Raw genomic sequence first — 26,565 nt, forward strand, 5'->3', positions numbered from 1 at the left:
GTCTTCTAGCTGCCTCCCATGCGCACGTGTGTGACAATGGGTACTTGTTAAATGAAGAACAGTGTCTAAATTCAACACCTGCCTTCATGAACAATTTCTGTATTTCTGAGTGTCATCAATTTACATCCCAGCCCTGAGAAGACTTTTAGCACAACCACAGTATAACTTTTATGTTGATCAGAGGCCCTATAAAGTTTCAATGGCAATAAAATCAATATGATTGCTGATGGCCACTAGACATGTCAGACAGCATCAGTAGCGGGATTTGAGCCCATAACCTCAGGATCTGAGGTCGAAAGCCTTAACCACTACATCACACTGCTTGCCTTGACCTTTGAGCCCTTACGCAGTTTTAGGTTAACTAGGTCACTATGCTCCCACATGGTGGTGTGTGGGAACAATGACAGCTTCCTCTCTGTCTCCCGTAACTTTTCCTGCTCTTTTGCAATAGTCACAGAGTTGTCAACTGCCTGGTGGCCCCTGTCCACAGTGTCCTATAGATATGCTCACCATTCAGAAGGGATGGTTTCTTTACTTTCCTTCTCTTAAGAAACTCATCACAGCAGGGTTTCATTACTAGCAGCCAATCAAAACAGACAGACACCATTGATGGTTGTTCATTGAGTCAGTGGAAGTGCTATTTATTAATAATCATTTTAAACAAACTGAACAGCAGTGCCAAATTTATTTTACTGCTTGTTCCAACAAGCTGACCATTTCTGATCATAAAAAAAATGTGTCACACCACGATAATATAGGTTTAGTGCTTGTAATGATTGTGATAGGTAATTCTGAATTACAATGCAATATGTTGCAGATTACAGATTGCAAAACCAAGCTGTGCAGCATTCTTCCTTAAAAGACCCCGATTAATACCCCACAGGGCTTGTCGGGGAGCCGAGACAGATCTTGCACTCTCAGCTTGTAACTCAACTGTGAAGCTTTGTATTTATATGTGTGTGTTCCTATGTATATGTGTATGTCAGATCATGTTCCTTTTTGTCTCCTTCTCTCTCCAGGACTTCCTAGTTTTGTTGCCCAGCGCATATTATGAAGGCCCCATCCTTCAGCTGAAAGTCACAGAAGCATGTTTGTACAAACCAGTCAGCGGAGAAGCCAGCCAGCAGTAAGCCAGCTCACATGATCGAAGCTTTAGTTCAGAGGTTTAATCCAATATTTTGAAATCGTCTTCCCAGGGAGCTAAAATAGAAAATTTACTTTAAAGCCAAATTCTGAAAGCTTAGCCTGTATGCTACTTAAAACATATCAGTAATAGAGATAACGGTTTGAAAGTCAACAATCATTTTTTACGCTGTTTGCTTCAAGTTAATGGGATGTTCTGGTGATAAATCCTCCGTATGACAGTATTCAATTTATTTTGGTAAAGTGATGTTGACTGAGCACCAGTTCAGAGCAAATTGTTAAACTAGAAAACATTGACATTCATTAATACTCGGGCCATGTTAAATACAAAGTAACATGGAGCATTTCACTTTGATTAATATAAGCAAAATATAACAATAAAACATCAATATATTGACCAAGCCACAATGGATGTGATCCAGTCAACAGTATTACTGGGGGTTAGAGGGTGATAAAGTTGGTTGTGAATGGCATTGTCACAGTACGGATGTGGCATTCTTTATCATAACTAGGGGGCTCCGCCCCCTGCTCGCTTCGCTCGCCAACCCCTGATGTTGGGAAATGACAAAGAGCGTGATGTATGAATGAGATATAGAATAGTGTGAAGGTGTAGATGATGCAAATAGAAAGCAAACAATAAAGTGTGTGGCACAGTGTAAAGGTTTATTGGAAAATTCCAGGTCAGAACTTGTAAGGTCAATGAAGATGGTCATTGTTGTGATCAGAGTCAACTTTGTCAGAGCTTAGAAAGAGTTGTGTCTCTCCAGGAAGTAATGCAATGACTTGGGTATTTATGTTTTCCACATTAATATTTTTTGGACATAATATAGTGTGTTGTGTTAAAAGGGGCATTTGGTCTAATGAGATTGCTGTTCCAAGTATCTCGGTAACTAAATCGTCGCAGATAAAGGTTTGAGGAATTGTAATAATATCTGGGTGAAGTCCATCTGTATTGGTGAGTGTACCATCTCCCAGTTGTAATAACCAATTGTTATGATCTGGATCTGGACATCGCATGTTTTGTACTAACTGTATCTTTTGAAAGCAATGCCAATTGTCTGCGTATTTTAAGGTGCACTGAACAATAGCTGAGCACATGGCATGTGGAACCATAGCAAAGCACTGTCTAAAATCTCCTCCTAATAAAAGTACCTTTCCTCCAAAGGGAATATTATTATTCATCAACGTTTGTAGAAGTGCCACTGTTAATGTTCATAGTGGATACTGATTTGTAGGATCTAATGCAGTTCATAAAGTTTTCACTTTCAGGTACATCGTTAGTTAGAAGCTTCTGTAGATATTCAGGATATGAATGTAAAGGAGGCAGTCTAATTTGACCCTTTTGACAACAACGTGTAAATTCATTACTTGTATTGTCAGTTGTTTCTTCAGGGAAGTTAAGTGAATGACAATGATTGCAAATGACATTCATTAATCCCAATGAATTTTCCTGAATAGTGGACTCATTATTGAACGCGTTGTCAGCTAACTGGCGCAAGCGTTTAGCAGGTGTCTGTCGTTGATGTCCGTGACGTGTATGTTTTGCTTGTGCCGTTTGAGAGGCGCGTCGTTGTATGTCCCTACGGATGTGGCATTCTTTATCATAATTATATGGTGGACAGTGTAAAAAGAAGTTTAAATCTTTTTTATTCTTGATCCCAAAGTTCCCAAAATCTCTGGTGTCACCTCCTATGATGTGCAGTATGTATGCAATGGTATGTTCTTTTAAGTAAGTCAGATCCAAGCTATTTAATGCTTTATATTACAGTATTTTGTTTTTATTCATAGTGACTAACCACAATCATATTTGGAGCAGAGTAACAGAACTAATTATAACACAGATCCCGGATGATTGCAGTAAACTCAATGGGTCTCGTTCATGAAATGTTCATAAATTAACAAACACATTTGTGCATAGAATGACTCTAAAAAGTTTGTTCATGAGTAAAACCTTGATTTTTTTCTTAATACCCGCGTAGGTTCATAAATGCCAATAAATCATAAATTGTTAGGAGTGTGCACGTTGTCAGTTCATTACCATAATCCACACTCAACGCTCCAAAGCTTACCATATAAGGATGTGCCACCACACAACCCAGAATCTGCCAAAATGTCAAAACCAAAAAGTAAAGGAAACAAAACTTCAAAGAAGTCAGAGATCGAGGTAATTTTAACAGAAGTTAACAAATGAAAAGAAATGTTATTCTCTAGCTTGAGTAGTGGTGTCACTGGGCCAGGCAAAAGAATTGCTTGGAAAGAGGTGATAAATACAGTTAATTCAATGTCTTCTGATTCTGCTTGCCATGCAGAGACGTCATGTGATAAACCCAACACTCACATGCTTAGGAATCTCTAAGGCGGAAAAGCAGGTCAGTTCTCACAGAAGTTATTACAAATCAAAAGCAACTTAACCAAGAAGTCAAAGGAATGTATTCCACTCTGAAAGACTTACAAACCAGTTTGAAAGAAATGAGCGATAGTCTGAGTGAATTATGCAAAGTGTTACAAAATGGTGCCAAATGCTAAGTAATTTACCAAATACTTTGTTAATTTATGTTTTCAGCATTTTTAATACAATAAGAGATCTTTACCACAGAATCATACTATTCGGTGACGTGTCATAATTGCTGCTGCACTGGGGTTTTCATCAGCTGGACCTGCAAGCGTTGGCTGTGGGTCAGTTTCATTCAGTTTATTAGGCAAAGGACATCCCTCCTTCATTGCTATATTCTGGAAAACACAGAAAGCAATTAATATTTTGCACACCTTTTCAGGTGAATATAAAAAAGTGACTCCCTTTGTACCCAAGCACAGACATTGTGCCTTCAAAATTCCATTGGTGCACTTGATGACAGCCCGTGCTGTTGCATTATTATAAGCCAATTCTTCTGGTGTCTGTGGGTTGTTTAGATGTGTCATAAGCCATGTCTTCAATGGCTGTCACCTATGGATGTAAACAGTTAACCTATATATAACCCTCAAATGAATACAATTTAATCTATAGGAGATACTTTTAACTCTTACCGAGAGTCTTGCACAACACCTTGCTCCAGTTGTATGCCAACGGAACTGTGCTGCAGAATGAAACTGTTGAGCATACTGCTGGGTCATCGGACAATAATGCTGAGCAGCATACAGTTTGCATCACATAGAAGCTGCACAATGATAGAATGGAAGTGTTTTCTATTTATATATGCAAACGCATAACAGGACGGAGCTGGGTTGCTGGGTAAGTTAGCCAGCTCGTAAAACCCTCGACTAACATCCACTTGCTTTTTCCCACCATATAATAGCTGGATATAATCCCGCATTAGTGTTAATATGCCGTTATGTACTCCAGGTAGTCTGTGGCTCATAGATGGTTGAGAAATCCCAGACCTGTCTGCAATCTCCTGCTGAAATGTCCCTGTAGCCAAAAAGTCAAGTGTTGACAGGACTTGCAGATATACAGGTATAGCATGGCTTCTTGTTGTTGCTGTTTTCGGAATAGGATCCATAATAGGGTATAAATGCACCAGGATGGGGCTGGTAATCTAAAACAACTAATCAATCATTCATCACTTTCAACCAACAAATCAGCACAAACCCAGAATCTGTGTTCTCTCCTCTCAGTGTGTTGTGAGCCAAATCATGCAGCAATGCGAGACACAGCCATTGTTACGGTCAGTCAAATCGGGTTCAAATCGATGCCATTTTATAAGAAAATACACTCAACTAGATACAGACCTGTTTGATGTGTTTACTGAGAAACAAAAAACACCTGTGTTGTTGAATAATCATCAAACTAGTAGCTAATTTGACAGAGATTTCGTTGAAGGATGTGATATCTTGTAATTTATAATTTGCATACTTATACAGTATTTTATTTTATTCATTTAAATATGTTTTGTGCAATTTGCATTCGTATATCATGCTTTTTATTATTTACACACGCACTATGCTTCATCCTGAGGATGTATAAGATCCATTCTTATTTACAAACAGACGGTCCTTACTAAAACATTGATAAATACCAGATTTTCTCTCTACAAATGCATTATGAACAAATTCATTCTGCTCATATTTCATGGGTTTAACTTTTTGTCAGTCCAAATTCCACAAGTTGACTTCATCCATGTTGAACACTTTTTCCTCACCTTCTTATCTTCATTTACAAGAACTAAAAGCATAACTGTACCTCATACATAAATTAAAATTTTTTGTGTCCTTACCTGTCCTTACCTACTTTGAAGAGATTACCACGGTGTTAATTTTTTGTCACACTTAAAATATTATGGCAGAGGTTTCAAGTAAATGATATTAATACTAAAGCACTAAAAAAATTGTTACAGCTTATAGCTGAGGGTAGTTTTTTTTTAACAGAGAGTAAACTCAAAGAATAACCCCTTCACACATTGAGGCTGTCCCATAAGTTTCATAATAAATTCCTAGATTGAAAATCGGTGTGAACAATCCTTGGAAAGTTAGCCTGGCAATTTCTTCTTCTTCTTCTTCTTCTTCTTCTTCTTCTTCTTCTTCTTCTTCTTCCTTTTTACCTTTTCCCACTTCTTTTTGGGGTCAATGTGCTCGATCAACCTTCTTCATACGGCTAGGTCCTGCACCTCCTCGCCAGTGAAGCCCTTTTTCTTCAGATCTTCTTTTATTTTATCCTCTTTGGCCTCCCTCACTTTCTCTTCTCGTGTTCTTCTTTTCCCATCATACTTTTGCCCACATATTCATTGTTTTTCCTCATCACATGTCCATACCACTTAAACCTGCTTTCCTGCACTTTACTAAATATCTCTTCCAGTTCTCTTTTGATACATTGATGTTCATGCGAGTGAACCAGACATGAGAAACTCAGAGGAAGATAAATGAAGGTTTCACCCATTTTGTTTTGCTAAAGCTTTATGTTGGACAATTTCCTGGAAATTGCTTGATCTGGTTATAAGCTGGTTTTCATTGAAGCTAAGTAGAAACTGTGTGTGCCTCCTCTGTAGATATGATGTGTCAGGACCAAAGGAAGCAACTTGTTCATGAAACTGTGAAGTAGCACTGAAGCTAGGGAAAGAGGAGTGGATAGCTCATGTTTCTTGGAAATTGAGCTTACGTTAGTATGATTCAAGTGTGTTATGCAAAATTATAAATTAATAGTAAAATACAAATAACTTGGCTTACAGCCTTTGCTACTTACCAATGTATTTTATTGGTGAAAAAAATCTGCAGCCAGTGGTTGTTGGCCTTTTGTCACGCCTGACAGGATTTACACCCACTTACCAATGTGTGAATGCTAGGAAATTGTTAGGTTTACAGTAATCTGCCACGTGTAAATGAGTGAATTCATTTCTCTAATAGTTAAAGAGAGACACTTCTCCAGCTGCAAATGTCTAATGAGACAGGAGCTGAGAAAAAAACAATTGTTTCACAACAGAATGCAACCAAGTGGTAACAATGCTAAATGATTTTTCTGGTGGGAATGTTTTCCACAAAATGTTCAAGGACATTAATGAACTACTTTCAGAAAATAAAGAAAAATGAATTACTCTTTGTACTGTGCATAAACAGAAATCTTAGTAGAAATGTAAGTTGAAAGTGGGGTTTTTTTAAGCACCATGAGAATCAATTCCATTTAAAGGTGCATGAAGCCTCCTTAAACTTATGTTTACCCCTAGAAAGACAAGTCAAAAACATTGAAGTTTTTTCAACAACAAAAAATGTTATTACATGTAACAAAAACATAAATATCAAAACATCGACATAATTATAGTAGGAAAGGTATGCCTGAGCAGTTCACTTCTCGAAGTGGAGCCGTGCGGGATCGAACACGCCACCCTCTGATTCCCAGTCAGGAGCTGATACCATTACGCCACCGCAATGATACCATTGCCCCTCCTCGAACCGCCACCTTACCGTGGTGGAGGGGTTCGTGTGTCCCAATGATCCTAGGAGCTCTGTTGTCTGGGGCTTTATGCCCCTGGTAGGGCCACCCAAGGCAAACTGGTCCTAGGTGAGGGATGAGACAAAGAGCGGTTATACAAACCTCCTATGACGAATAAAACATTTGGACGGCGTTTTCCCTCGCCCGGACGCGGGTCACTGGGGCCCCCCTCTGGTGCCAGGCCTGGAGGTGGGGCTCGATGGCGAGCGCCTGGTGGCCGGGCTTGCACCCATGGAGCTCGGCCGGGCACAGCCCGAAGAGGCAACGTGGGTCCCCCTTCCCATGGGCTCACCACTTATGGGAGGGCCCAAGGAGGTCGGGTGCAGTGTGAGTTGGGTGGTGGCCGAAGGCGGGGACCTTGGCGGTCCGATCCTCGGCTACAGAAGCTGGCTCTTGGGACGTGGAATGTCACCTCTCTGAAGGGGAAGGAGCCTGAGCTTGTGCGTGAGGTTGAGAGGTTCCGGCTAGATATAGTTGGGCTCACCTCGACGCACAGCTTGGACTCTGGAACCAATCTCCTTGAGAGGGGCTGGACTCTCTACCACTCTGGAGTTACCCCCGGTGAGAAGTGCCGAGCGGGTGTGGGTATGCTTATTGCCCCCCGACTTGAAGCCTGTACATTGGGGTTTACCCCAGTAGACGAGAGGGTAGCCTCCCTCTGCCTTCGGGTGGGGGGACGGGTCCTAACTGTTGTTTGTGCGTATGCACCGAACAGCAGTTCGGAGTACCCACCCTTTTTGGAGTCCCTGGAGGGTGTGTTAGAGGGCATACCATCTGGGGACTCCCTCGTACTGCTGGGAGACTTCAATGCTCACGTGGGCAATGACAGTGAGACCTGGAAGGGCATGAGTGGGAGGAATGGCCCCCCCGATCTGAACCCGAGTGGTGTTTTGTTATTGGACTTCTGTGCTCGTCACGGATTGTCCATAACGAACACCATGTTCAAGCATAGGGGTGTTCATATGTGCACTTGGCACCAGGACACCCTAGGCCTCAGTTCGATGATCGACTTTGTGGTCGTGTCATCAGACTTGCGGCCACATGTCTTGGACACTCGGGTGAAGAGAGGGGCGGAGCTATCAACTGATCACCACCTGGTGGTGAGTTGGCTTCGATGGTGGGGGAGGATGCCGGTCAGGCCTGGTAGGCCCAAACGTGTTGTGAGGGTCTGCTGGGAACGTCTGGCAGAGCCCCCTGTCAGAAGTAGCTTCAACTCCCACCTCCGGCAGAACTTTGACCATGTCCCGAGGGAGGTGGGGGACATTGAGTCCGAATGGGCCATGTTCCGTGCCTCTATTGTTGAGGCGGCTGACCGGAGCTGTGGCCGTAAGGTGGTCGGTGCCTGTCGTGGCGGCAATCCCCGAACCCGTTGGTGGACACCGGCGGAGAGGGATGCCGTCAAGCTGAAGAAGGAGTCCTACCGGTCCCTTTTGTCCTGTGGGACTCTGGAGGCAGCTAATAGGTACCGGCAGGCCAAGCGGAATGCAGCTTCGGTGGTTGCTGAGGCAAAAACTCGGGCATGGGAGGAGTTTGGGGAGGCCATGGAGAACGACTTTCGGACGGCTTCGAGGAGATTCTGGTCCACCGTCCGGCGTCTCAGGAAGGGGAAGCAGTGCAGTGTCAACACTGTATATGGTGGGGATGGTGCGCTGCTGACCTCGACTCGGGACGTTGTGGGTCGGTGGGGGGAGTACTTCGAAGACCTCCTCAATCCCAATAACATGCCTTCCAATGAGGAAGCAGAGCCTGGGGACTCGGAGGTGGGCTCCCCCATCTCTGGGACTGAGGTCACCGAGGTGGTCAAAAAACTCCTTGGTGGCAGGGCCCCGGGGGTGGATAAGATACGCCCGGAGTTCCTAAAGGCTGTGGATGTTGTAGGGCTGTCTTGGTTGACACGTCTCTACAACATCGCATGGACATCAGGGACAGTGCCTCTGGATTGGCAGACCGGGGTGGTGGTCCCCCTCTTTAAGAAGGGGGACCGGAGGGTGTGTTCCAACTACAGAGGGATCACACTCCTCAGCCTCCCTGGAAAAGTCTGTTCGGGGGTTCTGGAGAGGAGGGTCCGTCGGATAGTCGAACCTTGGATTCAGGAGGAACAGTGTGGTTTTCGTCCTGGTCGTGGAACAGTGGACCAGCTCTACACCCTTAGCAGGGTCCTGGAGGGTGCATGGGAGTTCGCCCAACCAGTCTACATGTGTTTTGTGGACTTGGAAAAGGCGTTCGACCGTGTCCCTCGGGGAATCCTGTGGGGGGTGCTCCGAGAGTATGGAGTACCGGACCCCCTGATAAGGGCGGTTCGGTCCCTGTACAACCGATGTCAGAGCTTGGTCCGCATTGCCGGCAGTAAGTTGAACCCGTTTCCAGTGAGAGTTGGACTCCGCCAGGGATGCCCATTGTCACCGATTCTGTTCATAACTTTTATGGACAGAATTTCTAGGCGCAGCCAGGGTGTTGAGGGGGTCCGGTTTGGTGGACTCAGGATTGGGTCACTGCTTTTTGCAGATGATGTTGTCCTGTTTGCTTCATCAGGCCGTGATCTCTGGATCGGTTCGCAGCTGAGTGTGAAGCGGCTGGGATGGGAATCAGCACCTCCAAATCCGAGACCATGGTCCTCACCTGGAAAAGGGTGGAGTGCCCTCTCAGGGTTGGGAGCGAGATCCTGCCTCAAGTGGAGGAGTTCAAGTATCTTGGGGTCTTGTTCACAAGTGAGGGAAGAATGGAGCGTGAGATCAACAGGCGGATCGGTGCGGCGTCCGCAGTGATGCGGGCTCTGCATCGGTCTGTCGTGGTGAAAAAGGAGCTGAGCCATAAGGCAAAGCTCTCAATTTACCAGTCGATCTATGTTCTACCCTCACCTATGGTCATGAGCTATGGATAGTGACCGAAAGAACGAGATCGCGAATACAAGCGGCTGAAATGAGTTTCCTCCGCAGGGTGTCTGGGCTCTCCCTTAAAGATAGGGTGAGAAGCTCAGTCATCCGGGAGGGGCTCAGAGTAGAGCCGCTGCTCCTCCGCATCGAGAGGAGTCAGATGAGTTGGCTCGGGCATCTGATCATGATGCCTCTTGGACACCTCCCTGGTGAGGTGTTCCGGGCACGTCCAACCGGGAGGAGGCCCCGGGGAAGACCCAGGACACGCTGGAGGGACTATGTCTCCCGGCTGGCCTGGGAACGTCTCGGGATTCTCCCGGAAGAGCTAGAAGAAGTGGCCGGGGAGAGGGAAGTCTGGGCATCTCTGCTCAAGCTGCTGCCCCCGCGACCCGACCTCGGATAAGCGGGAGAGGATGGATGGATGGATGGAGGTATGCCTGATGTTCACTTCTGTGCTGCTGCAGATTTAGCACACATACTTAGTTTAGGCTGCCACAGCGCAACAGTGTTTAGGGGGCTAATATCTCCATGCCCTTCCACTTGATTGAAATCATTCTGCCTTTTTGCCATGCACCAACCTGCACCACAGTGAACCTTTTGATGACCAAAATCACCAGGTATTTCACCGCATTTCAGTCAAACAGCGTTTTATGTATCATTTTCACTATCAAAGTCTGATTCATATTTCCATCGCTATTATTTAATTCAGCTAATGGTTCAGTTCTCATTTGCTCTAAAACTGTCTACACAGCATCTCGTTTACACGTCATTGTGTTTGTTTTGTAGGCTCCACCCTACTTATGAATATTTTGATTTACCTTAGAGTGGCAAAACACATAGAAGTACAGTATTCATGTTTTTTGCAGCATTATGTGATTTTATCCACTAGATGTCAGCAGAATACTCCCAAGAATTATTTTGGCTTAAGCTGTAAAGCAGGTCATTACATTTCACCACTTAATCATAATTACATAGAATTCCAAGCCCGAGTCACACTTGGGGTTAATGCCAAGAAAGTTAATGTGGCAAGCCCTGCAAATTACAATATTCTTATTGATAAAACAAAAGTTCAAGATCAAAATAATCTTCTAATGTTTAATATTAAATGGGACACTCCACTAATATTTAGGCTTCATGATGTATTGACTGCGGTGGGTTGGCACCCTGCCCCGGATTGGTTCCTGCCTTGTGCCCTGTGTTGGCTGGGATTGGCTCCAGCAGACCCCCGTGACTCTGTGTTCAGATTCAGTGGGTTGGAAAATGGATGGATGGATGGATGATGTATTGATTTAAAGAGAAATGTGCCATCTACAGATTTTCTGTGGCAAACAGCTTAAATAAGCTTCTGCACACCATTACACTGTAATTGACAATGGCAAGACTTTTCAGACTTTTCATTTTTTATTATCTAAGTCTGTTCAATAAACATAAAATGTGTTCTCTAAAGCCGATGTCACGTTACGGCACTCCTAGTCATTGCTTATGTCAGGCTTGCCAACTGCAGTTGCTGATCTCATCACTGGACCATGTCAGTTTACATGACTGAAATTCGCTGGACATGCCACATTTACTAACTGTTTGCCAACCTTATAGCACAGTTGTGTTTTCCCTTTTTTGTGACAGCCAATAGTGTGCTGCTTGGCAGAGCCAATTCTGCACAAAGGGTTAACAGATACAACAAGTTCAGCCGCAGTCTTGGCCTTTTTTTCTTTTTTCTTTGTGTCATGGTACATAAAACATGAGGAGAACTTCTGTTCTGTCTGTGAGGTCCAAAACACCTGCGTTCCTTATTCCTCTTTGCTGCATTCTATGAATTGTACTTCCAGATGAGTGTTCATTGGTTGTCAGCACTTATGTACAGAGGGCCCGCATGTATGATGAAAGGCAAAATCAAACCTGTTTAAGTTTATCATAAGAAGTTGCGGACTGGCTGGACTGAGTCACTGTGTATGTCACCTTAGGCAGCTGGCCTCATGGGAGCACTCCACAGACTGCCTCCGACTCACTAAGATTATGTAAATGAAGGCTACACCTGAAAATCGATAAAAAAAAGTCATCTTATGTGACATGGCCTTAATTGTAATTTGTAGAGATCTCAGTGAATTCATTACATTTCAGTGAACTTATGCACTCACCATTAAACAGGGGGTTTTACAGCTTTAAATCAGAAAAATAAAATTTTAATCTACCCTTAAAACTCAGTAAAAGTAATCAAAGTCATCCTGATTCTATTTTTGGAGAGGGTGTTGAATCGAGAAATGGGTGTGTTGAGTTCTGTTTGAACACAACTTCATTTTTTCATGGTATTCCATGAAAGTTGTTCTATCTTGAATATCCTCCTTTAGACAGTGCAAGTTAGCCTCTTGACGATTTAGCTGCACAGTCTCTTTGATTAAACTGTAATGACAAAATATTACAATTGTGCTCACTTATTGACTGTTGTCTTTCATTCTCGTTTCAGCTGTCTACTGTACAAGTACTTATCCTTGGACAGCTTCGCTGCTGCCTCTGGTACTGATGGAACCTGCAGATTTGATAATCACTTACCTAGGCCATGCCAACAGGGTATAGTTACTGATCGCCATCCTCCAATGGCCATCTGCAGTGGAAATGACGTGAGTAGATGAGAAGACGGAAAAATCAATTCTGAAAAAAAAGTTAATATAGGACAGCAGTAAAGGGTACATTTCATTAAGATGGAAGGGATACTTTTCTGTATTTCGTGGTTCAACGAATGATTGTTTGATCCTGACATGATATCCAGAACATTTCAGAATTCTTTAGAATATGAATTATTTTATCACTGGCCAGTAGCTCTGACAAGGTGTTTGCAATGTCCTTGGTCATTAGTTTTCAACATTTTTATGAGTCACAAGATTCAATAAATTTAGAGCATTGTAATACCCCATGTAGTGGAAATTGGGGGGCACCAGCCTACACTCTAGGTGTCTAGTATGTGGGACCGAGCATGACCAGGATGATGTAAGACAGGGAGACATGGACACAAAAGGGTTGGGTTTTTGCACAAATAAACTGAGGTCTTATTTACAGGTGCACATAAAGAAAAACAAACATAATGTCCTGCGGAAAATATATATCTATACACAGTCCAATAATGCAAAGGACACACAAAACAGTAATGCAACAGAACCCAAAATGATAACTATATAAAGTATTTACAGTGCTGACTGAAAGTCCCAAAGGAAAAAGAAAAATACACACAAATTAATGAAACCTATATATACACAAAAACCAAAAATAAAGCTGTCTCACTCCTTGTCCACACCTGATCAGAGCCCACTTCTGCCACCAAAATGTGACACCCCGTGTAGTGGGAATTGGGGACACCAGACTACACTCTAGGTGTCTAGTATTCGGGACCGAGCATGACCAGGATGATGGTGTAAAACAAGGAGACACAAATACAAAAGGGTTGGGTTTTTGCAAAAATAAAATGAAATTTTATTTACAGGTGCAACTGAGAGAAAATATATATCAATACACAGTCCAATACCGCAAAGGACACACAAAACAGTTATAAAACGGAGCCCAAAAATGATGACTATTTACAGTATTTACAGTGCTGACTGAAAGTCCCAAATGAATAAGAAAAATGCACATAAATTAATGAAAACCCATATATACACAAAAATCAAAATAAAGCTGTCTTCCTCCACAGTAATCCTAGTTAGGAAGCTTCTCCTCCAGAGCAGTGTATAATACAGGGCAGGGTTTACTAAGAAGAATACTTAAAATACAGAAAAAGAAAAAGTGTATATACAAAAATAAACACTGCATTATTAACCACAACCCAATAAATACCTCCACTAAAGCTATCCATCCATTAGATAGATAGATAGATAGATAGATAGATAGATAGATAGATAGATAGATAGATAGATAGATAGATAGATAGATAGATAGATAGATAGATAGATACTTTATTAATCCCAAGGGGAAATTCACATACTCCAGCAGCAGCATACTGATACAAAAAAAACCAATATTAAATTAAAGATTGATAATAATGCAGGTAAAAACAGACAATAACTTTGAATAATGTTAACGTTTACCCCCCCGGGAGGAATTGAAGAGTTGCATAGTTTGGGGGAGGAACGATCTTCTCAGTCTGTCAGTGGAGCAGGACAGTGACAGCAGTCTGTTGCTGAAGCTGCTCCTCTGTCTGGAGATGACACTGTTTAGTGGATGCAGTGGATTCTCCATAATTGATAGGAACCTGCTTAGCGCCCGTCGCTCTGCCACAGATGTCAAACTGTCCAGCACCATGCCAACAATAGAGTCTGCCTTCTTCACCAGTTCGTCCAGGCGTGAGGCATCTTTCTTCTTTCCAACCCGCTATAGCCTAACTACAAGGTCACGTGGGTCTGCCGGAGCCAATCCCAACCAACACAGGGCACAAGGCAGGAAACAAACCCCAGGCAGGGTGCCAGCCCACCCCACCAAAGCTAATATAGAGATATTTACATAAGAAGAAAAAATATTTACAAAAATCAATGTACAAGCATTAGTGCTTGGCAAATTCAAGACAATGTTCTATCAAGTACCTCTCTCTCAGCAAGATCTAGCCAGAAGACCCCCTCTAGAGGCGGGAAATTCCCTTTTGTATTTGTGTCTCCCTGTCTTACACCATCATCCTGGTCACACTCGGTCCAGCATACTAGACACCTAGAATGTAGTCTGGTGTCCCCAATTTTCATTACCCGGGGTATCACAGGCATCTTTAAAAGTCTACACTGGAACAGGCATCATTGAGCATCACATCCCAGGCCAATGTCAGGCTCTTTGGTTACAGATTAGCTTGAAGTTTTAAATCCCAGCTGTTGGACTCACCGCTGCCTATTCATTATCCATTTCAAGTAACAACATAAAAGTTTACCATTATATACTAGTTTCTGACCATTAATGGCTGTTAAATTGAGTGTGAAGATGACATAAGTAAATAGAAGCCTTCATACAAATTCAAACTCTTATTTTTGATTCTTATCTTGTAGTAGAGGTTGTTATTGGACACAATTTTTTCTAATGTCATTTGGTTCTTCATTGCCATTTATATATAAATCCAGTGTTTTGTCTTTTAAGCATTGCAACAAATGGATTGAAGAAACTAATTTATGCTGATAACCCTGACTATCTTTATTTTTCAGATTAATGTCCAGTTAAGAATTCCTGTCTCTAGGCCAGGAGGCTATGTCCTTGTCTTGGAGTACACAAGTGAGGAGGAAAACTCTCAGACTCTTATGGTTTCAGTAAACACACCGGGAACCCACATACAACAGGAATCCATTATTGTGGCCCCTTGCAGATACAGGTACAAATTTGAGCTTTCTAAATCTTGCCAGACAGTTTTATGTCATTTAGCAGTATAGCAAAAACCACAGAGCACACTTGTTGCAAATCAAAAGAGAAAATAACTTATTTAAAACATCGTCAGAAAATAGAGGCATTTAGTGTCCAAAAGAGGGCAACTCTTATTAAAACATCAGGGTGCCTACATCATCTGCTCTGTTTTATCACCGTAAAACTATCGGCATGAATGGTTTTAAATTGCAGCCCTCACATTCATTTTTCACAGATATTCTTTGTCCTGAAGACTTCAAACTTTGCATACAGTTGGAAAAAATATCAGACAACACAACAATAATTCATGTTAATAACCCAACAGTCTATTAAGATAATTAGTGGAAGTGCCTTTATCTGCAGAATTTGATGTCTGTTCTGGCAAGCCCCCATTTTCATTTTCAACAGACTGGAATTTGTTAATGATACTAGATGGGTGTTTCTGTGTGGGTGTCTAGCACAATTTATCAAAGTTAACCCAAGAGAGAATGATCATGGTGTTTATGGATTGATTCTGCCTGTTCAAATGCTTGCTGGGTCTTTTTGTCTCCAGTATCATCACATTATAAGTATTTTTTTCTGTTCCCTAGAGACCCTCAGAATTTCTTTCAACTATACCCTGGCTGCCCCTGTCATTCTTTATTCTTCCAGTTATGTTACTCCAGGATGCATATCAGGAATGGTTGTGCTCACAACCTTTCTAAACGTTTCCAGGTGACCACTGAACTGCCTTTCATGGAGTCTCTTTTGTGACAGATTAAGGCACCTGGTTTAAAATGCTTGACTCCTGACTAAATAAAATAAATATACAGCTGCTATTAATGTAAAATCCTACAGCAAACTGATGTCCGGTGTAATAGCTGGACCTGCTATCCAGGATAGGTTTAAAGTGGTGGGATAAGATGGGAGTATATACAGACATTAGAGCGTCAATCCCCCTCCATCCTAATGCAGGAAAAATTATCTTCAGTTTGTCGTGTGGTTTTATATCATGGTACTTTATGTTCATCTCTAGGGTGGTCATCCTGTAACATTTTGACAAGTATGCTTGTCTTTGTTATAAAATATGAAAACACAAAGGAACCTGGATCTGAAATAAGCTAGGAAGTACCAAAACATTTTCAAATACAAATATATTATTTTCACCATCGTAGTTGCAACTCTTTGAATTAAAGCTCTTTGTTTAAACTCACACCTCCATGTAACAAGGAGCCTGCAAAGATGTCAGTTCAATTCTGATTTACACATTTGTTATCAGATGAAGTAGAGGGCTGACCAAGAATGCTAGAGCTGCAATTAAGCCGTTTTTCCTCATGAATGCTGATTGGGGGTGAAGATTTGTGCTTCCCTGTTAAAGCTACAGTCTTATTGGGCATTGTGTGCCTCTAAAAGCCTAACAGAATGGGCAGTGCCCGCTTTGTCCTACAGCACCAAACTAGAAAACACTGAGAGATAAAGGAAATGAACTTCATAGACAAAACCTGCTATCAACAACTCTGTTTAAATGTATTAATAACTGCTTAAAACTTTCCAGTCATTGTGAAGTAATTGCTGTTGTCTGGTAATGACATCTATGATTTGAAGGATACTTTATATGTTGACAAGAAAAGCATAGTCATGCAGTACTGTAGTGGTTTTTCTTCAGGTGTTCACATTTTCTCCTACACTTCAAAGAAAAGCAACTCCAGATTGTCCTGGGCTTATAAGTTAGGGTGTGCATGCAAGTGTGACTTTGAACTGCCTAGTGTCCTATGCAGGATTGCTCCTGATGGTGTTGCGATATGCCTCACCTCCCAATTACCTTGTACTGGATAACTGGTTTCAGAATTGGTTGCATACTTTGAGATGATGGGATACGATTGACTGTAATATTGTACTTTTTCTAAATTAATTCTTTTATTTTTGAATTTCCTTCCAGTTTTCTTTGCCGGTCTGTGGCCATTGATACCAAGCATCGTGTGAGTGTGTTTGAACTGGCTACTGAAGCTGACATCCAGCTTACTGCAGACAAAGCTAATTTCTTCCTGGTGAGAATTCCTACCTCTTTTCATTTATGGAGTATTATGATGTTAAGAGGAGTGAAGTGCATGAAGAAATTGAAGTGTATCTGATACTAAGACAGCCTTACAATGATAAACTGTGATCCTCAATTCAGTACTTTTGTCAAGCTTGTCCAAAACTAAATTGGAAGAGAATCTACAGTATAATCAGAAAATCTTAATTAGATATGAGGACAAGAAAGTAAATAGTGCTGCTGCCTCTTGGTTCCCATCTCTTGGGTTGAAATCCCTTTTCCATGTGCAGTTTGCAAGGTCTTTGCATATCTTCTTGGGATTTTCTCTGAGTTTTGTTAGTTTTCCTCCTGGTTTCCTACATTTTTGCAGGTATGACATGTGGCTGTTCCAAATTGTCCTTAATGTGTGGACTTGTGCATGTGTGTGCCCTGCAGTGGTCCAGTGCTGTTTGGTGCTTTGTGCCAAGTGCTGTCAGAATAGACACTGGCCGACCACTCTTCTGAAGTGTGTTTGAGAATGTTCAGTATGTAAAAATACAACTTCTGCAAACATCTTAGTTTGTGTGATTTGTGTTTTATTGTCACTGCTTTACTTTTGTAAATCTCTGCAGCACTCTGTCTTGTGAAAATATTTTGAATTTAGTCTTTGCCCAGTTCCACTTTTGTAGCTGCTGTTTTGGTCAGGTTTATAGCAAATACTGAAGTATTATGCAAAATAAGTTAACATTTAGCGGCATGATCTTTACGAAGCAGGATGTCTTACAAGTTGTTATTTTTACTAAAGATAAGTAAAACTAGGTTCAGTCGAGGAAAAGAACATCTAATCTTCAATTCTTATGTACAAATAAAGCTCATTTAACTTCCACAATCCAGTATTCACAAAACTGTCAGTATTGTGTTTTTATTCTACCCCTGGTTTGTGCATTTAATATACGTCATATGCTGAATTTCACAATTCATGGATGAAGTAACAGCTAACTTTGAATAAGCCCAAGACTGATATCTCACCTTGTCTGTCAACTCTCATTAAAATATTAATAAAAATAATTAAATCATTTTTCTTATTAAGTTTATTTGCATCCTACGAAGAATTACACTCACATATTTAACTTTCCAGCAACACATTTCTTTCACTACCTTCAAATTAGAAACTTTACTAAACAAAAACCTTCCCAATTTTCCTCACCTCCCACCTACCTCTATCAGTCTTGAGGACTCAGACAGCATTTCTGTAGTATATAAAACCATTTTACATTCCCTCCCTTTCAAAGATCCAAGAGGACAATGGGAAAAGGATCTCTTACTTAATATTTCAGAAAAGGAGTGGAAAGTAGCAATGCACAGAATTCACTTGAGCTCCATATGAACAAAGCATAGAATTATTTAACTCAAAATTATATATCGAGCGCATCTCTCTCGTTTAAAATTGTCCAAAATGTTTCCAGGGCAAGATCCAACCTGCGAACGCTGCTTTTGAGTTCCATCCTCACTGGATCACATGTTTTGGGCCTGCACCAAATTAACATCATTCTGGACCAAAATCTTTAAATGCCTATCAGACAGCCTTGGAGTCACAATCTCTCCTAATCCACTAACAGCTGTGTTTGGTGTACTTCCAGATGGGCTTAAAGTGGAGAAGGACAAACAAACTGTAATTGCCTTTACCTCACTATTGGCATTTAGACTTATCTTGCTCAACTAGAAGAATTCTAACTCTCCTATTCTAAATCAGTGGGTAACTGATGTTATATACTATTTGAAACTGGAAAAAATCAAATCTGCACTTAGAGGATCTGTACAAAATTTTTTCAAAACCTTGCAGGACTCCATGTATCTTTATTCATTTATTAATGTACCTATTTACTTATTTTTACTAGCTTAAAGTTTTACTCTGCTGGCCTAGCTCTCTTTCTCAGGGGTGGGGGTTGATTTGTTTCGAACCTATTTATGAAAAAACTGATTTATTTATATGGAATGTTATTTGATTTTAATAAAATCAATAAAATAAAAAAAAGTTTATTTGCAAGCATTGCGTGACAAAATCTGAATCTCTGGATTTAGATTTTTCCTGGGATGTTTCTATTTGTGTTGTAATCCACAGTGGCCACCATATATTTCTGGATTCTTCATGCCCCAATCGTCACTATGCACCTCTTTATCTTCTAAATGACAAGATAATCAGCAGCTCGAACTATGGCGAAATTCTTCAATCTCTTTAGTTACAAAACTGCTCAGTTCACTAGTAACCCAGGTACAGTAATCCTTCGCTATATCGTGCTTCGCCTTTCGCGGCTTCACTCTATCGTGGATTTTATATGTAAGCATACTTAAATATATATCGCGGATTTTTTGCTGGTTCGCGGATTTCTGAGGACAATGGGTCTTTTAATTTCTGGTACATGCTTCCTCAGTTGGTTTGCCCAGTTGATTTCATACAAGGGACGCTATTGGCAGATAGCTGGGAAGCTACCCAACTTACTTTTCTCTCTCTCTCTTGTGCTGACTTTCTCTGATCCTGATGTAGGGGGATTGAGCAGGGGGGCTGTTCGCACACCTAGACGATAGGGACGCTAGTCTAAAAATGCTAAAAGATTATCTTCACGTTGCTACTTTCTGTGCAGCTGCTTCCTGAAGCGACATGCTGCACGGTGCTTCGCATACTTAAAAGCTCGAAGGGCACGTATTGATTTTTGATGTTTGTTTTTCTCTGTCTCTCTCTCTCTCTCTCTCTCTCTCTCTCTCTCTCTCTTTTTCTGCTCCTGACGGAGGGGGTGTGAGCTGCCGCCTTCAACAGCTTTGTGCTGCGGTGCTTCGCATACTTAAAAGCCAAACAGCCCTATTGATTTGTTTGCTTTCCTCTCTATCTTTCTGACAGTCTCTGCTCCTGACGCGCACTCCTTTGAAGAGGAAGATATGTTTGCATTCTTTTAATTGTGAGACGGAAATGTCATCTCTGTCTTGTCATGGAGTACAGTTTAAACTTTTGAAAAAGAGACAAATGTTTGTTTGCAGTGTTTGAATAACGTTCCTGTCTCTCTACAACCTCCTGTGTTTCTGCGCAAATCTGTGACCCAAGCATGACAATATAAAAATAACCATATAAACATATGATTTCTACTTCGCGGATTTTCTTATTTCGCGGGTGGCTCTGGAACGCAACCTCCGCGATGGAGGAGGGATTACTGTATATATATGTTGATATGTGTGTATATATATATATATATAATATATATATATGTGTGGATGTGTATATGTATATATATATGTATATGTAGATATGTGTATATGTAGATATGTATATATATGTATATATGTATATGTATATATATGTTTACATAACCTCTTTAACACACTACTTCTCCGCTGCGAAGCGCGGGTATTTTGCTAGTTGGTCTGTATAATGCACATTGTAACAAGTCCTTATTTTGTTTAGGAAAGACGGTGGTTAATGCTTGACGAAAAGTTTGAGGTAGAATTTGATTGTCTCTAGCTTCTGTAAATGTTGCCAATAAGAGGGGAGCTAGCTGAGTGGAGAATTTCTTATAAAATTCTATGGGGTAACCATCAGGGCTTGCTGATTTTCCGCTTTGAAGTGACTTTATAGCATCTAGTAATTCTGATAGGGTCAGAGGTTTATCCAGTTCCTCAGCACTTGAAGCATCTATTTGTGGCATCTGTAATGTATCCAGAAATGCATTAGATTGTGTGTTGTCTTCTTTGAATGAAATGTGTGCATCCTATTTTTATGGTCAATGATTTCTTCTCCTTTCGTGTTGGTGATTACTGGGATTGCATTGCGAACTTCTTGTTTGTGAATTTGTGAATATAAAAATAACCATATAAACATATGGTTTCTACTTCGCGGATTTTCTTATTTCGCGGATGGCTCTGGAACGCAACCCCCGCGATGGAGGAGGGATTACTGTACATATACTGTACATGCACTAAATGTTTTTTGTGACCTTTCATTAGAGAGACACAAACTAGTCATCATCTTAAAGAAACAAACATCATTTTTAACATGTAATAAAATAACAACCCAACCCCGGAGCCCACCCCATTCACATTCATATATTTGACGTAACTAACATATAGTACATCCCAATCCAAGTCAATTAACTCAAACCTGGATATTGGGAGTAACCTTACCTGACATTAGGATGCATCTTCTCAACACTCTAAGGCCTTCTGTCTTCTGTTATCTTCTGTTGCTGTTCATCTATGAGAATATATATTCATTTTAAAAATGAATAAATTAATATTTACTTTAAATGGCAAGGTGTAAATAGTCGGCTTGTACCTGTAGCCACCCTGAGCTGGGCAAAGTGTATCTGAAAACGGATGAAAGGATTTATGGTATGAGTATTGAAAGATAACAACATAGAGAATATGTACAGCACAAGGTGTTGGGTCAGCATTGATGAGACATTTTTATCTCTTGCTGTTACTCCCCAGCAGTCATTTGGGTGTTTTCTAAGATCTCTCTTCGTTTTTAGCATAAGGTGTTCCTGATTCCTCACAATCACTTTACGATGGAATATGTGAAACCCAGAATGCACTGTATTAGTACACATGGAACATTTTCTCCTGACAGGTAAGTGGAGAGAAAAACTAATTTTATGAGAAAACAAGTTGACACCTGCTGTAACAGTTAATTATCTCAAAAATATTATTGTAGTTACAGTATGGACCGATTAAAAATGGGGGGAAATAGCTTATTGCAGTCAACTTTTATATACAGTATATCATAACATTCGCAGACTTGCTTAATTCAGTAGAGTCATGAATTGTTGCAGCCTATCCTGATCTTCTTGTGCAAACAGCTACATCCAGTTTGGAATCACCAGTTAATCTAACCTGCACATCTTTGAGAATGTGGATATAAAACCATTGGACCTCAAGAAAACAATCCAAGTAGTAAGGGTGGAACATTGAACAACACATTGATAATGACAGGGCATGTCATTCAATCCCAGGGCATTGGATCTGTGAGGCAGTGGTACCAAAACTGCCCTCAGTCATAATGACTGCTCTAATTAAGAAAGCATCTTCCTGGATAGCATATGAAGTCACAAACTTGATATTTCCTAATGGTTTTCACCCTTGAGAGTAGCGATTGGTTTGTCAAATAAACCCTCATTCACTAAAGCTCAAGTGTTGAAAGTCATTTTAAAAGTAATGGCTCAAGGATCGGCCATTATTGTTGGTGGGGTGGTGCAGTGTCACAGGAGACTGGGTTCAGATGCCAGTCTGGTCAATGTTTCTGTAAAGTTTGCAAGTTTATCCTGTGCCTTGTAAGTTTTTTGTCAGTTTGTTTTAGGTACACCAGTTTAGTTTCATATTCATAAGATGTCCTTCCTATAGAGTGATTGACCCAGCATTAATGAGTGGGAATATGTAAGTGAGTGTGCCCAGTCATGGAATAGCACCCTGTCCCAGACTGGGTCCTACCTTGTGCTTAATGCTGCTTGGTTATGTTCTAGCCCCCAAGACCCGTTATTTTGCAATAAGCAGATTAAGAGAATGGATAATAGTCTTTATTATTGCAGCATGAGTTGTCCAAAGATGAAAAGTTACCATCAAAACTGTCCAGTGTTTACTATCAAATGAAGTATCACTTGAGAGGTATTACATATTGCTGATAATAATGATACTTTTGTTTCTGGGTTATTCATCTTCATAAGGCTGTGTTTGTCTAAGGTCCTGAAGCTTGTGCTCATTCATTTTCTAATCTTTATGTTTCTATTACAATTACAGCATTAGTGGAGAAATTTGACTGTTTGACAGCACAGTCTGCATTGGTCATTATAACCTTTAATTGCATAGATACATCATCTAACCTGCTACTTTCAGCACAAGGACTGTCCTGGTTGAATTTATAGGACACTCACACAGGACCAGTTTAGAGTACTCTTTTTAAAATATGGAAGTAAAATGTGGCACCCAGAGAATGTCCAAACAAACAATGGGGCCAACAGACAAAGTCCACACAGAAATCCAAAGCAGGCTTCTGACGGTGTGAGACAGCAGCACTGAAGTCTGAGTCATCATGGCAGTCAGTGAGAAAGAACTCAGATGCATCCCAGAGGCAATAGCAATAGCAAAAGTAGTTGCGGTTAGAATATAGTAGTAGGAGTAAAAATAAGAGTACTGAGAAATTTTTATTTGCATGTCTGACCACAATGCAACACATCACCACTCTCTGGCACCATAATAAATAAAAATGTACTTTTCTTCTCTACTGTTTCAAATTACAAATCAAGCAATTCAGACATGTTTAAAGTGTGCACTGCCGACTTTCATTTAAGTGTTTTTGCATACATTTCAGTCACACCATGTAGAAATGACAAAACTTTTTCTACATGGCTCCACCATTTCCAGGCATAATAATCTTTGGGACAGCTGGGGTCACAGGTGTTTGTGATTGTGTTTCATTGTTATATCAGTTCAGGCTTAAGATACCTTGGCTTGTTTCAACCCTTTGGAGTCTGTATTTGCCATCGTTCACCATGAGGACAAGAGCTGTGCCAATAAAAGTCAAAGAAGCCATTATAAGGCTGAAAAACATGAAGACAACCACAAAAGACATTGGTAAAACCTTAGAAATCAACTGTCTGGAATATCATTAGGAAGAAAGAACACACTGGTGAGCTCAGTAATCCCAAAGAGATTGGAAGGCCAAGGAAGACCTCCACTTCTGATGACAGATGAATCCTCACTTTGGCAAAGAAAAAGCCACAACCACCTCTCAGACATATCAGGAGGAAGATGTGTTATGTGTCAGAGACGAATAGAAATACAGAGGCCACACACTGCAAGATGCAAACCACTAGTTAGCCACAAAAACAGGATGGCCAAATTACAGATTGTGAAAAAGGACGTAAAAGAGCTTACAGAATTCTGGAAAGAGGTCTTGTGGACAGACAAGACAAAGATGAACCTGTATCAGTGTGATGTCAAGAGCAAAGTGTGATGACATAAAGAAACTGCCCAAGATCCAAAGTAAACAGCCTCATCTGTTAAACATACAGTACTGAAGGGGGATGTTGTGACTTGGGTATGTATGGCTGCCACTGGTACTGGCACACTTATCTCTATTAATGATGTAACTGCCCAATGAATTCTGAGGTGTAGATCTTATCTGTTCAAGTTCCAGTAAATGCCTCCAGTCTCATCGGGTGGTATACATCATCCTACAACAAGATGATGATCCCAAACATACTGCTAAGGCAACACAGGGGCTTTCCAAAGGTAAAAAAAATGGAAGATTCTTGAATGACCCAGCCACTCATAAGATTTAAATCCAATTGAGCGGGCCTTCCATAGTTTGAAGAGAAATATTAAGGGGACAAACTCCCGAAATAAGCAGCAGCTGAAGATGGCTGCATTAGGGGCTTGGCAAAGCATCACGTGAGAAGATCCTCAACACCTGGTGATGTCTATGAATCGTGGACCTCAAGCAGTCATTGCATGTAGGGATATGCATCAAAGAACTAAATATGACTGTTTTAATATACCTTCCATTGCTATGCCCCAAATATTTTGGTGTCCTGAAATGGGGGCACCATGTTGAAAAGGTGTTGTCCTTTCTACATGCTGGAACCAAAATACATGCAAATACCCTTAAATAAAAGTCTGCAATGAGCACTTTAATAATGTCTGAATTGTTTGATTTAGTAATTTTAAAATGTAGAGGAGAGGGGGAAATCAAGTTAAAATGTGTCTTTGTCCCAAACATTATGGAGAACACAGTAACTTTATTGTATTTAACAGGAAATGCAAATCTGCTTCTCTGATATTCTCCTTGTCCTCTGGGCCTGTGCTGACATTACCTGAAACCTTACGGCTACTAAAGCCACAATTATCAGTCACTCTTGTGAACAGTTACACTTTTAAACAGACCTTAGTCCATGATTCTTATCATATTGGTGTATCTGAATGTAAAATGGAGTGGCATTTGGATGATCAATCAGTACCATTCTTAATTTAAAAGGAAATACTGAATTAATTGGGTTCATAAGGTGTATGTCTGGATGAGTTGTTTTGCAGTTCTGTAGCTTGTTACTAGTACTGTGTGCATGTTTATTTGCTGTGTTTTTCTTCTTTGAAGCAGTGCCTGTATTCCATCACGATTCCAGAAGCCTTCCCAGTCAATCATCCTCAAGGAGGGACAGACCTCTTCCGTTCCCAATACTGTGCCTGTCGATCATGACAGTGTGCTCAACCCTGTACAAGTCCTGGAATGGCCACATCCTGCTAATAACCGCCCGTTTACGGCTGTGGATTCAACAGATCTCATTTGGCTCCATAGCTCACAGGTAAGTAGCACCTGAGGTATGGCAGTGTGCAGGTTTAGAATAGGATACCTTAGTACTTGTAGTTTTAAAATGCATCTTTGTGTGCCCAAAGAATTAGCAATGTAATTAGGAAGTCCTCCCTGTATCAAGAGAACTGTAGCTTTGTTATAATGAAGTGTAGTCTCAGTGCTTTTACAAGATGAACAAAGATTTACCAAGGTGTCTGTTAAATTGCAAGAGCATTATGAAAAACCAAGCACTGGATTAATACAACACCATCATTTAGTACATGCTGCATGTTTTTGAAGTTCTGCAGATCAGTGTTGCTACCACTGTGTTGGTGAGCTAATGTCTTGTTGATAGAAAGTAGTCTTTTCATCAGCAGTCCATTCCAGATAATAATTTTCATGCTTCATCCTGGTTCTCACTTTCTTCATTCCCTGCAGAACACTGTTGCCTTTACCTCACGTGTGCAGAACTTGGGACGCTATGCTGTCATTCTGCACTTTTTCCAGCCCTACCACCCTACTTTCCCAGTGGAGGTCTTTCTGAATGGAGGCCGCATTTGGCAAGGTAAGCTCATTCCTGGCATTTGTCCTCCTTTCTACATAAGTAACAGGTTTGTTCACTTGCACACATAAAAAATGTTAAGCCAGTAAAGACCATGAGAGATCTGACCCCAGACTTTCAACTTTGTGTGTTGCTTCTTAATGTCTTGTTGGTTCTATGGCAGTCTATGATCTTATGTTAGACGTTTGTAAAAGTTTGTAGCTTGAAGTCTGCCAATTTGGCTGCTGGATGCTGACCTTTACCCTGAAGGTAAACATCAGCAGTTTTCAGGTCACTAAAGTTTATTAGAGTTGTGAATGACCAGGGTATGAAAGGAAGCTGAAATGAAGTTCTCCTGAGTGAAGTTTTTTTTAGAGAAGTTTATTTTAAAATACACTCATATTACTGTATCTT

The 26,565-nt window shown here is 41.0% G+C and overlaps 2 protein-coding genes across 3 annotated transcripts in view; one reads left to right on the forward strand and one right to left on the reverse strand.

Annotated features, from left to right (window-relative positions):
- The window catches only part of LOC114658415 (cadherin-4-like), a 2,147,065-nt gene that overhangs the window by 694,509 nt on the left and 1,425,991 nt on the right, over window positions 1-26,565 (reverse strand). The window lies entirely within an intron of this gene.
- Window positions 1-26,565, forward strand: part of lama5 (laminin, alpha 5) — a 266,233-nt gene that overhangs the window by 159,693 nt on the left and 79,975 nt on the right. For both annotated transcript variants that reach the window (XM_028811670.2, XM_028811671.2), the window contains exons 25-31: window positions 1,020-1,126; window positions 12,395-12,548; window positions 15,099-15,262; window positions 17,210-17,318; window positions 21,802-21,899; window positions 25,416-25,623; window positions 26,049-26,175. In XM_028811670.2, coding sequence (XP_028667503.2) covers window positions 1,020-1,126; window positions 12,395-12,548; window positions 15,099-15,262; window positions 17,210-17,318; window positions 21,802-21,899; window positions 25,416-25,623; window positions 26,049-26,175 — 967 coding nt within the window. The remainder of the gene's footprint in view (window positions 1-1,019; window positions 1,127-12,394; window positions 12,549-15,098; window positions 15,263-17,209; window positions 17,319-21,801; window positions 21,900-25,415; window positions 25,624-26,048; window positions 26,176-26,565) is intronic.

Source organism: Erpetoichthys calabaricus, chromosome 10, assembly GCF_900747795.2.
Source record: "Erpetoichthys calabaricus chromosome 10, fErpCal1.3, whole genome shotgun sequence".
Lineage (NCBI taxonomy): Eukaryota > Metazoa > Chordata > Cladistia > Polypteriformes > Polypteridae > Erpetoichthys > Erpetoichthys calabaricus.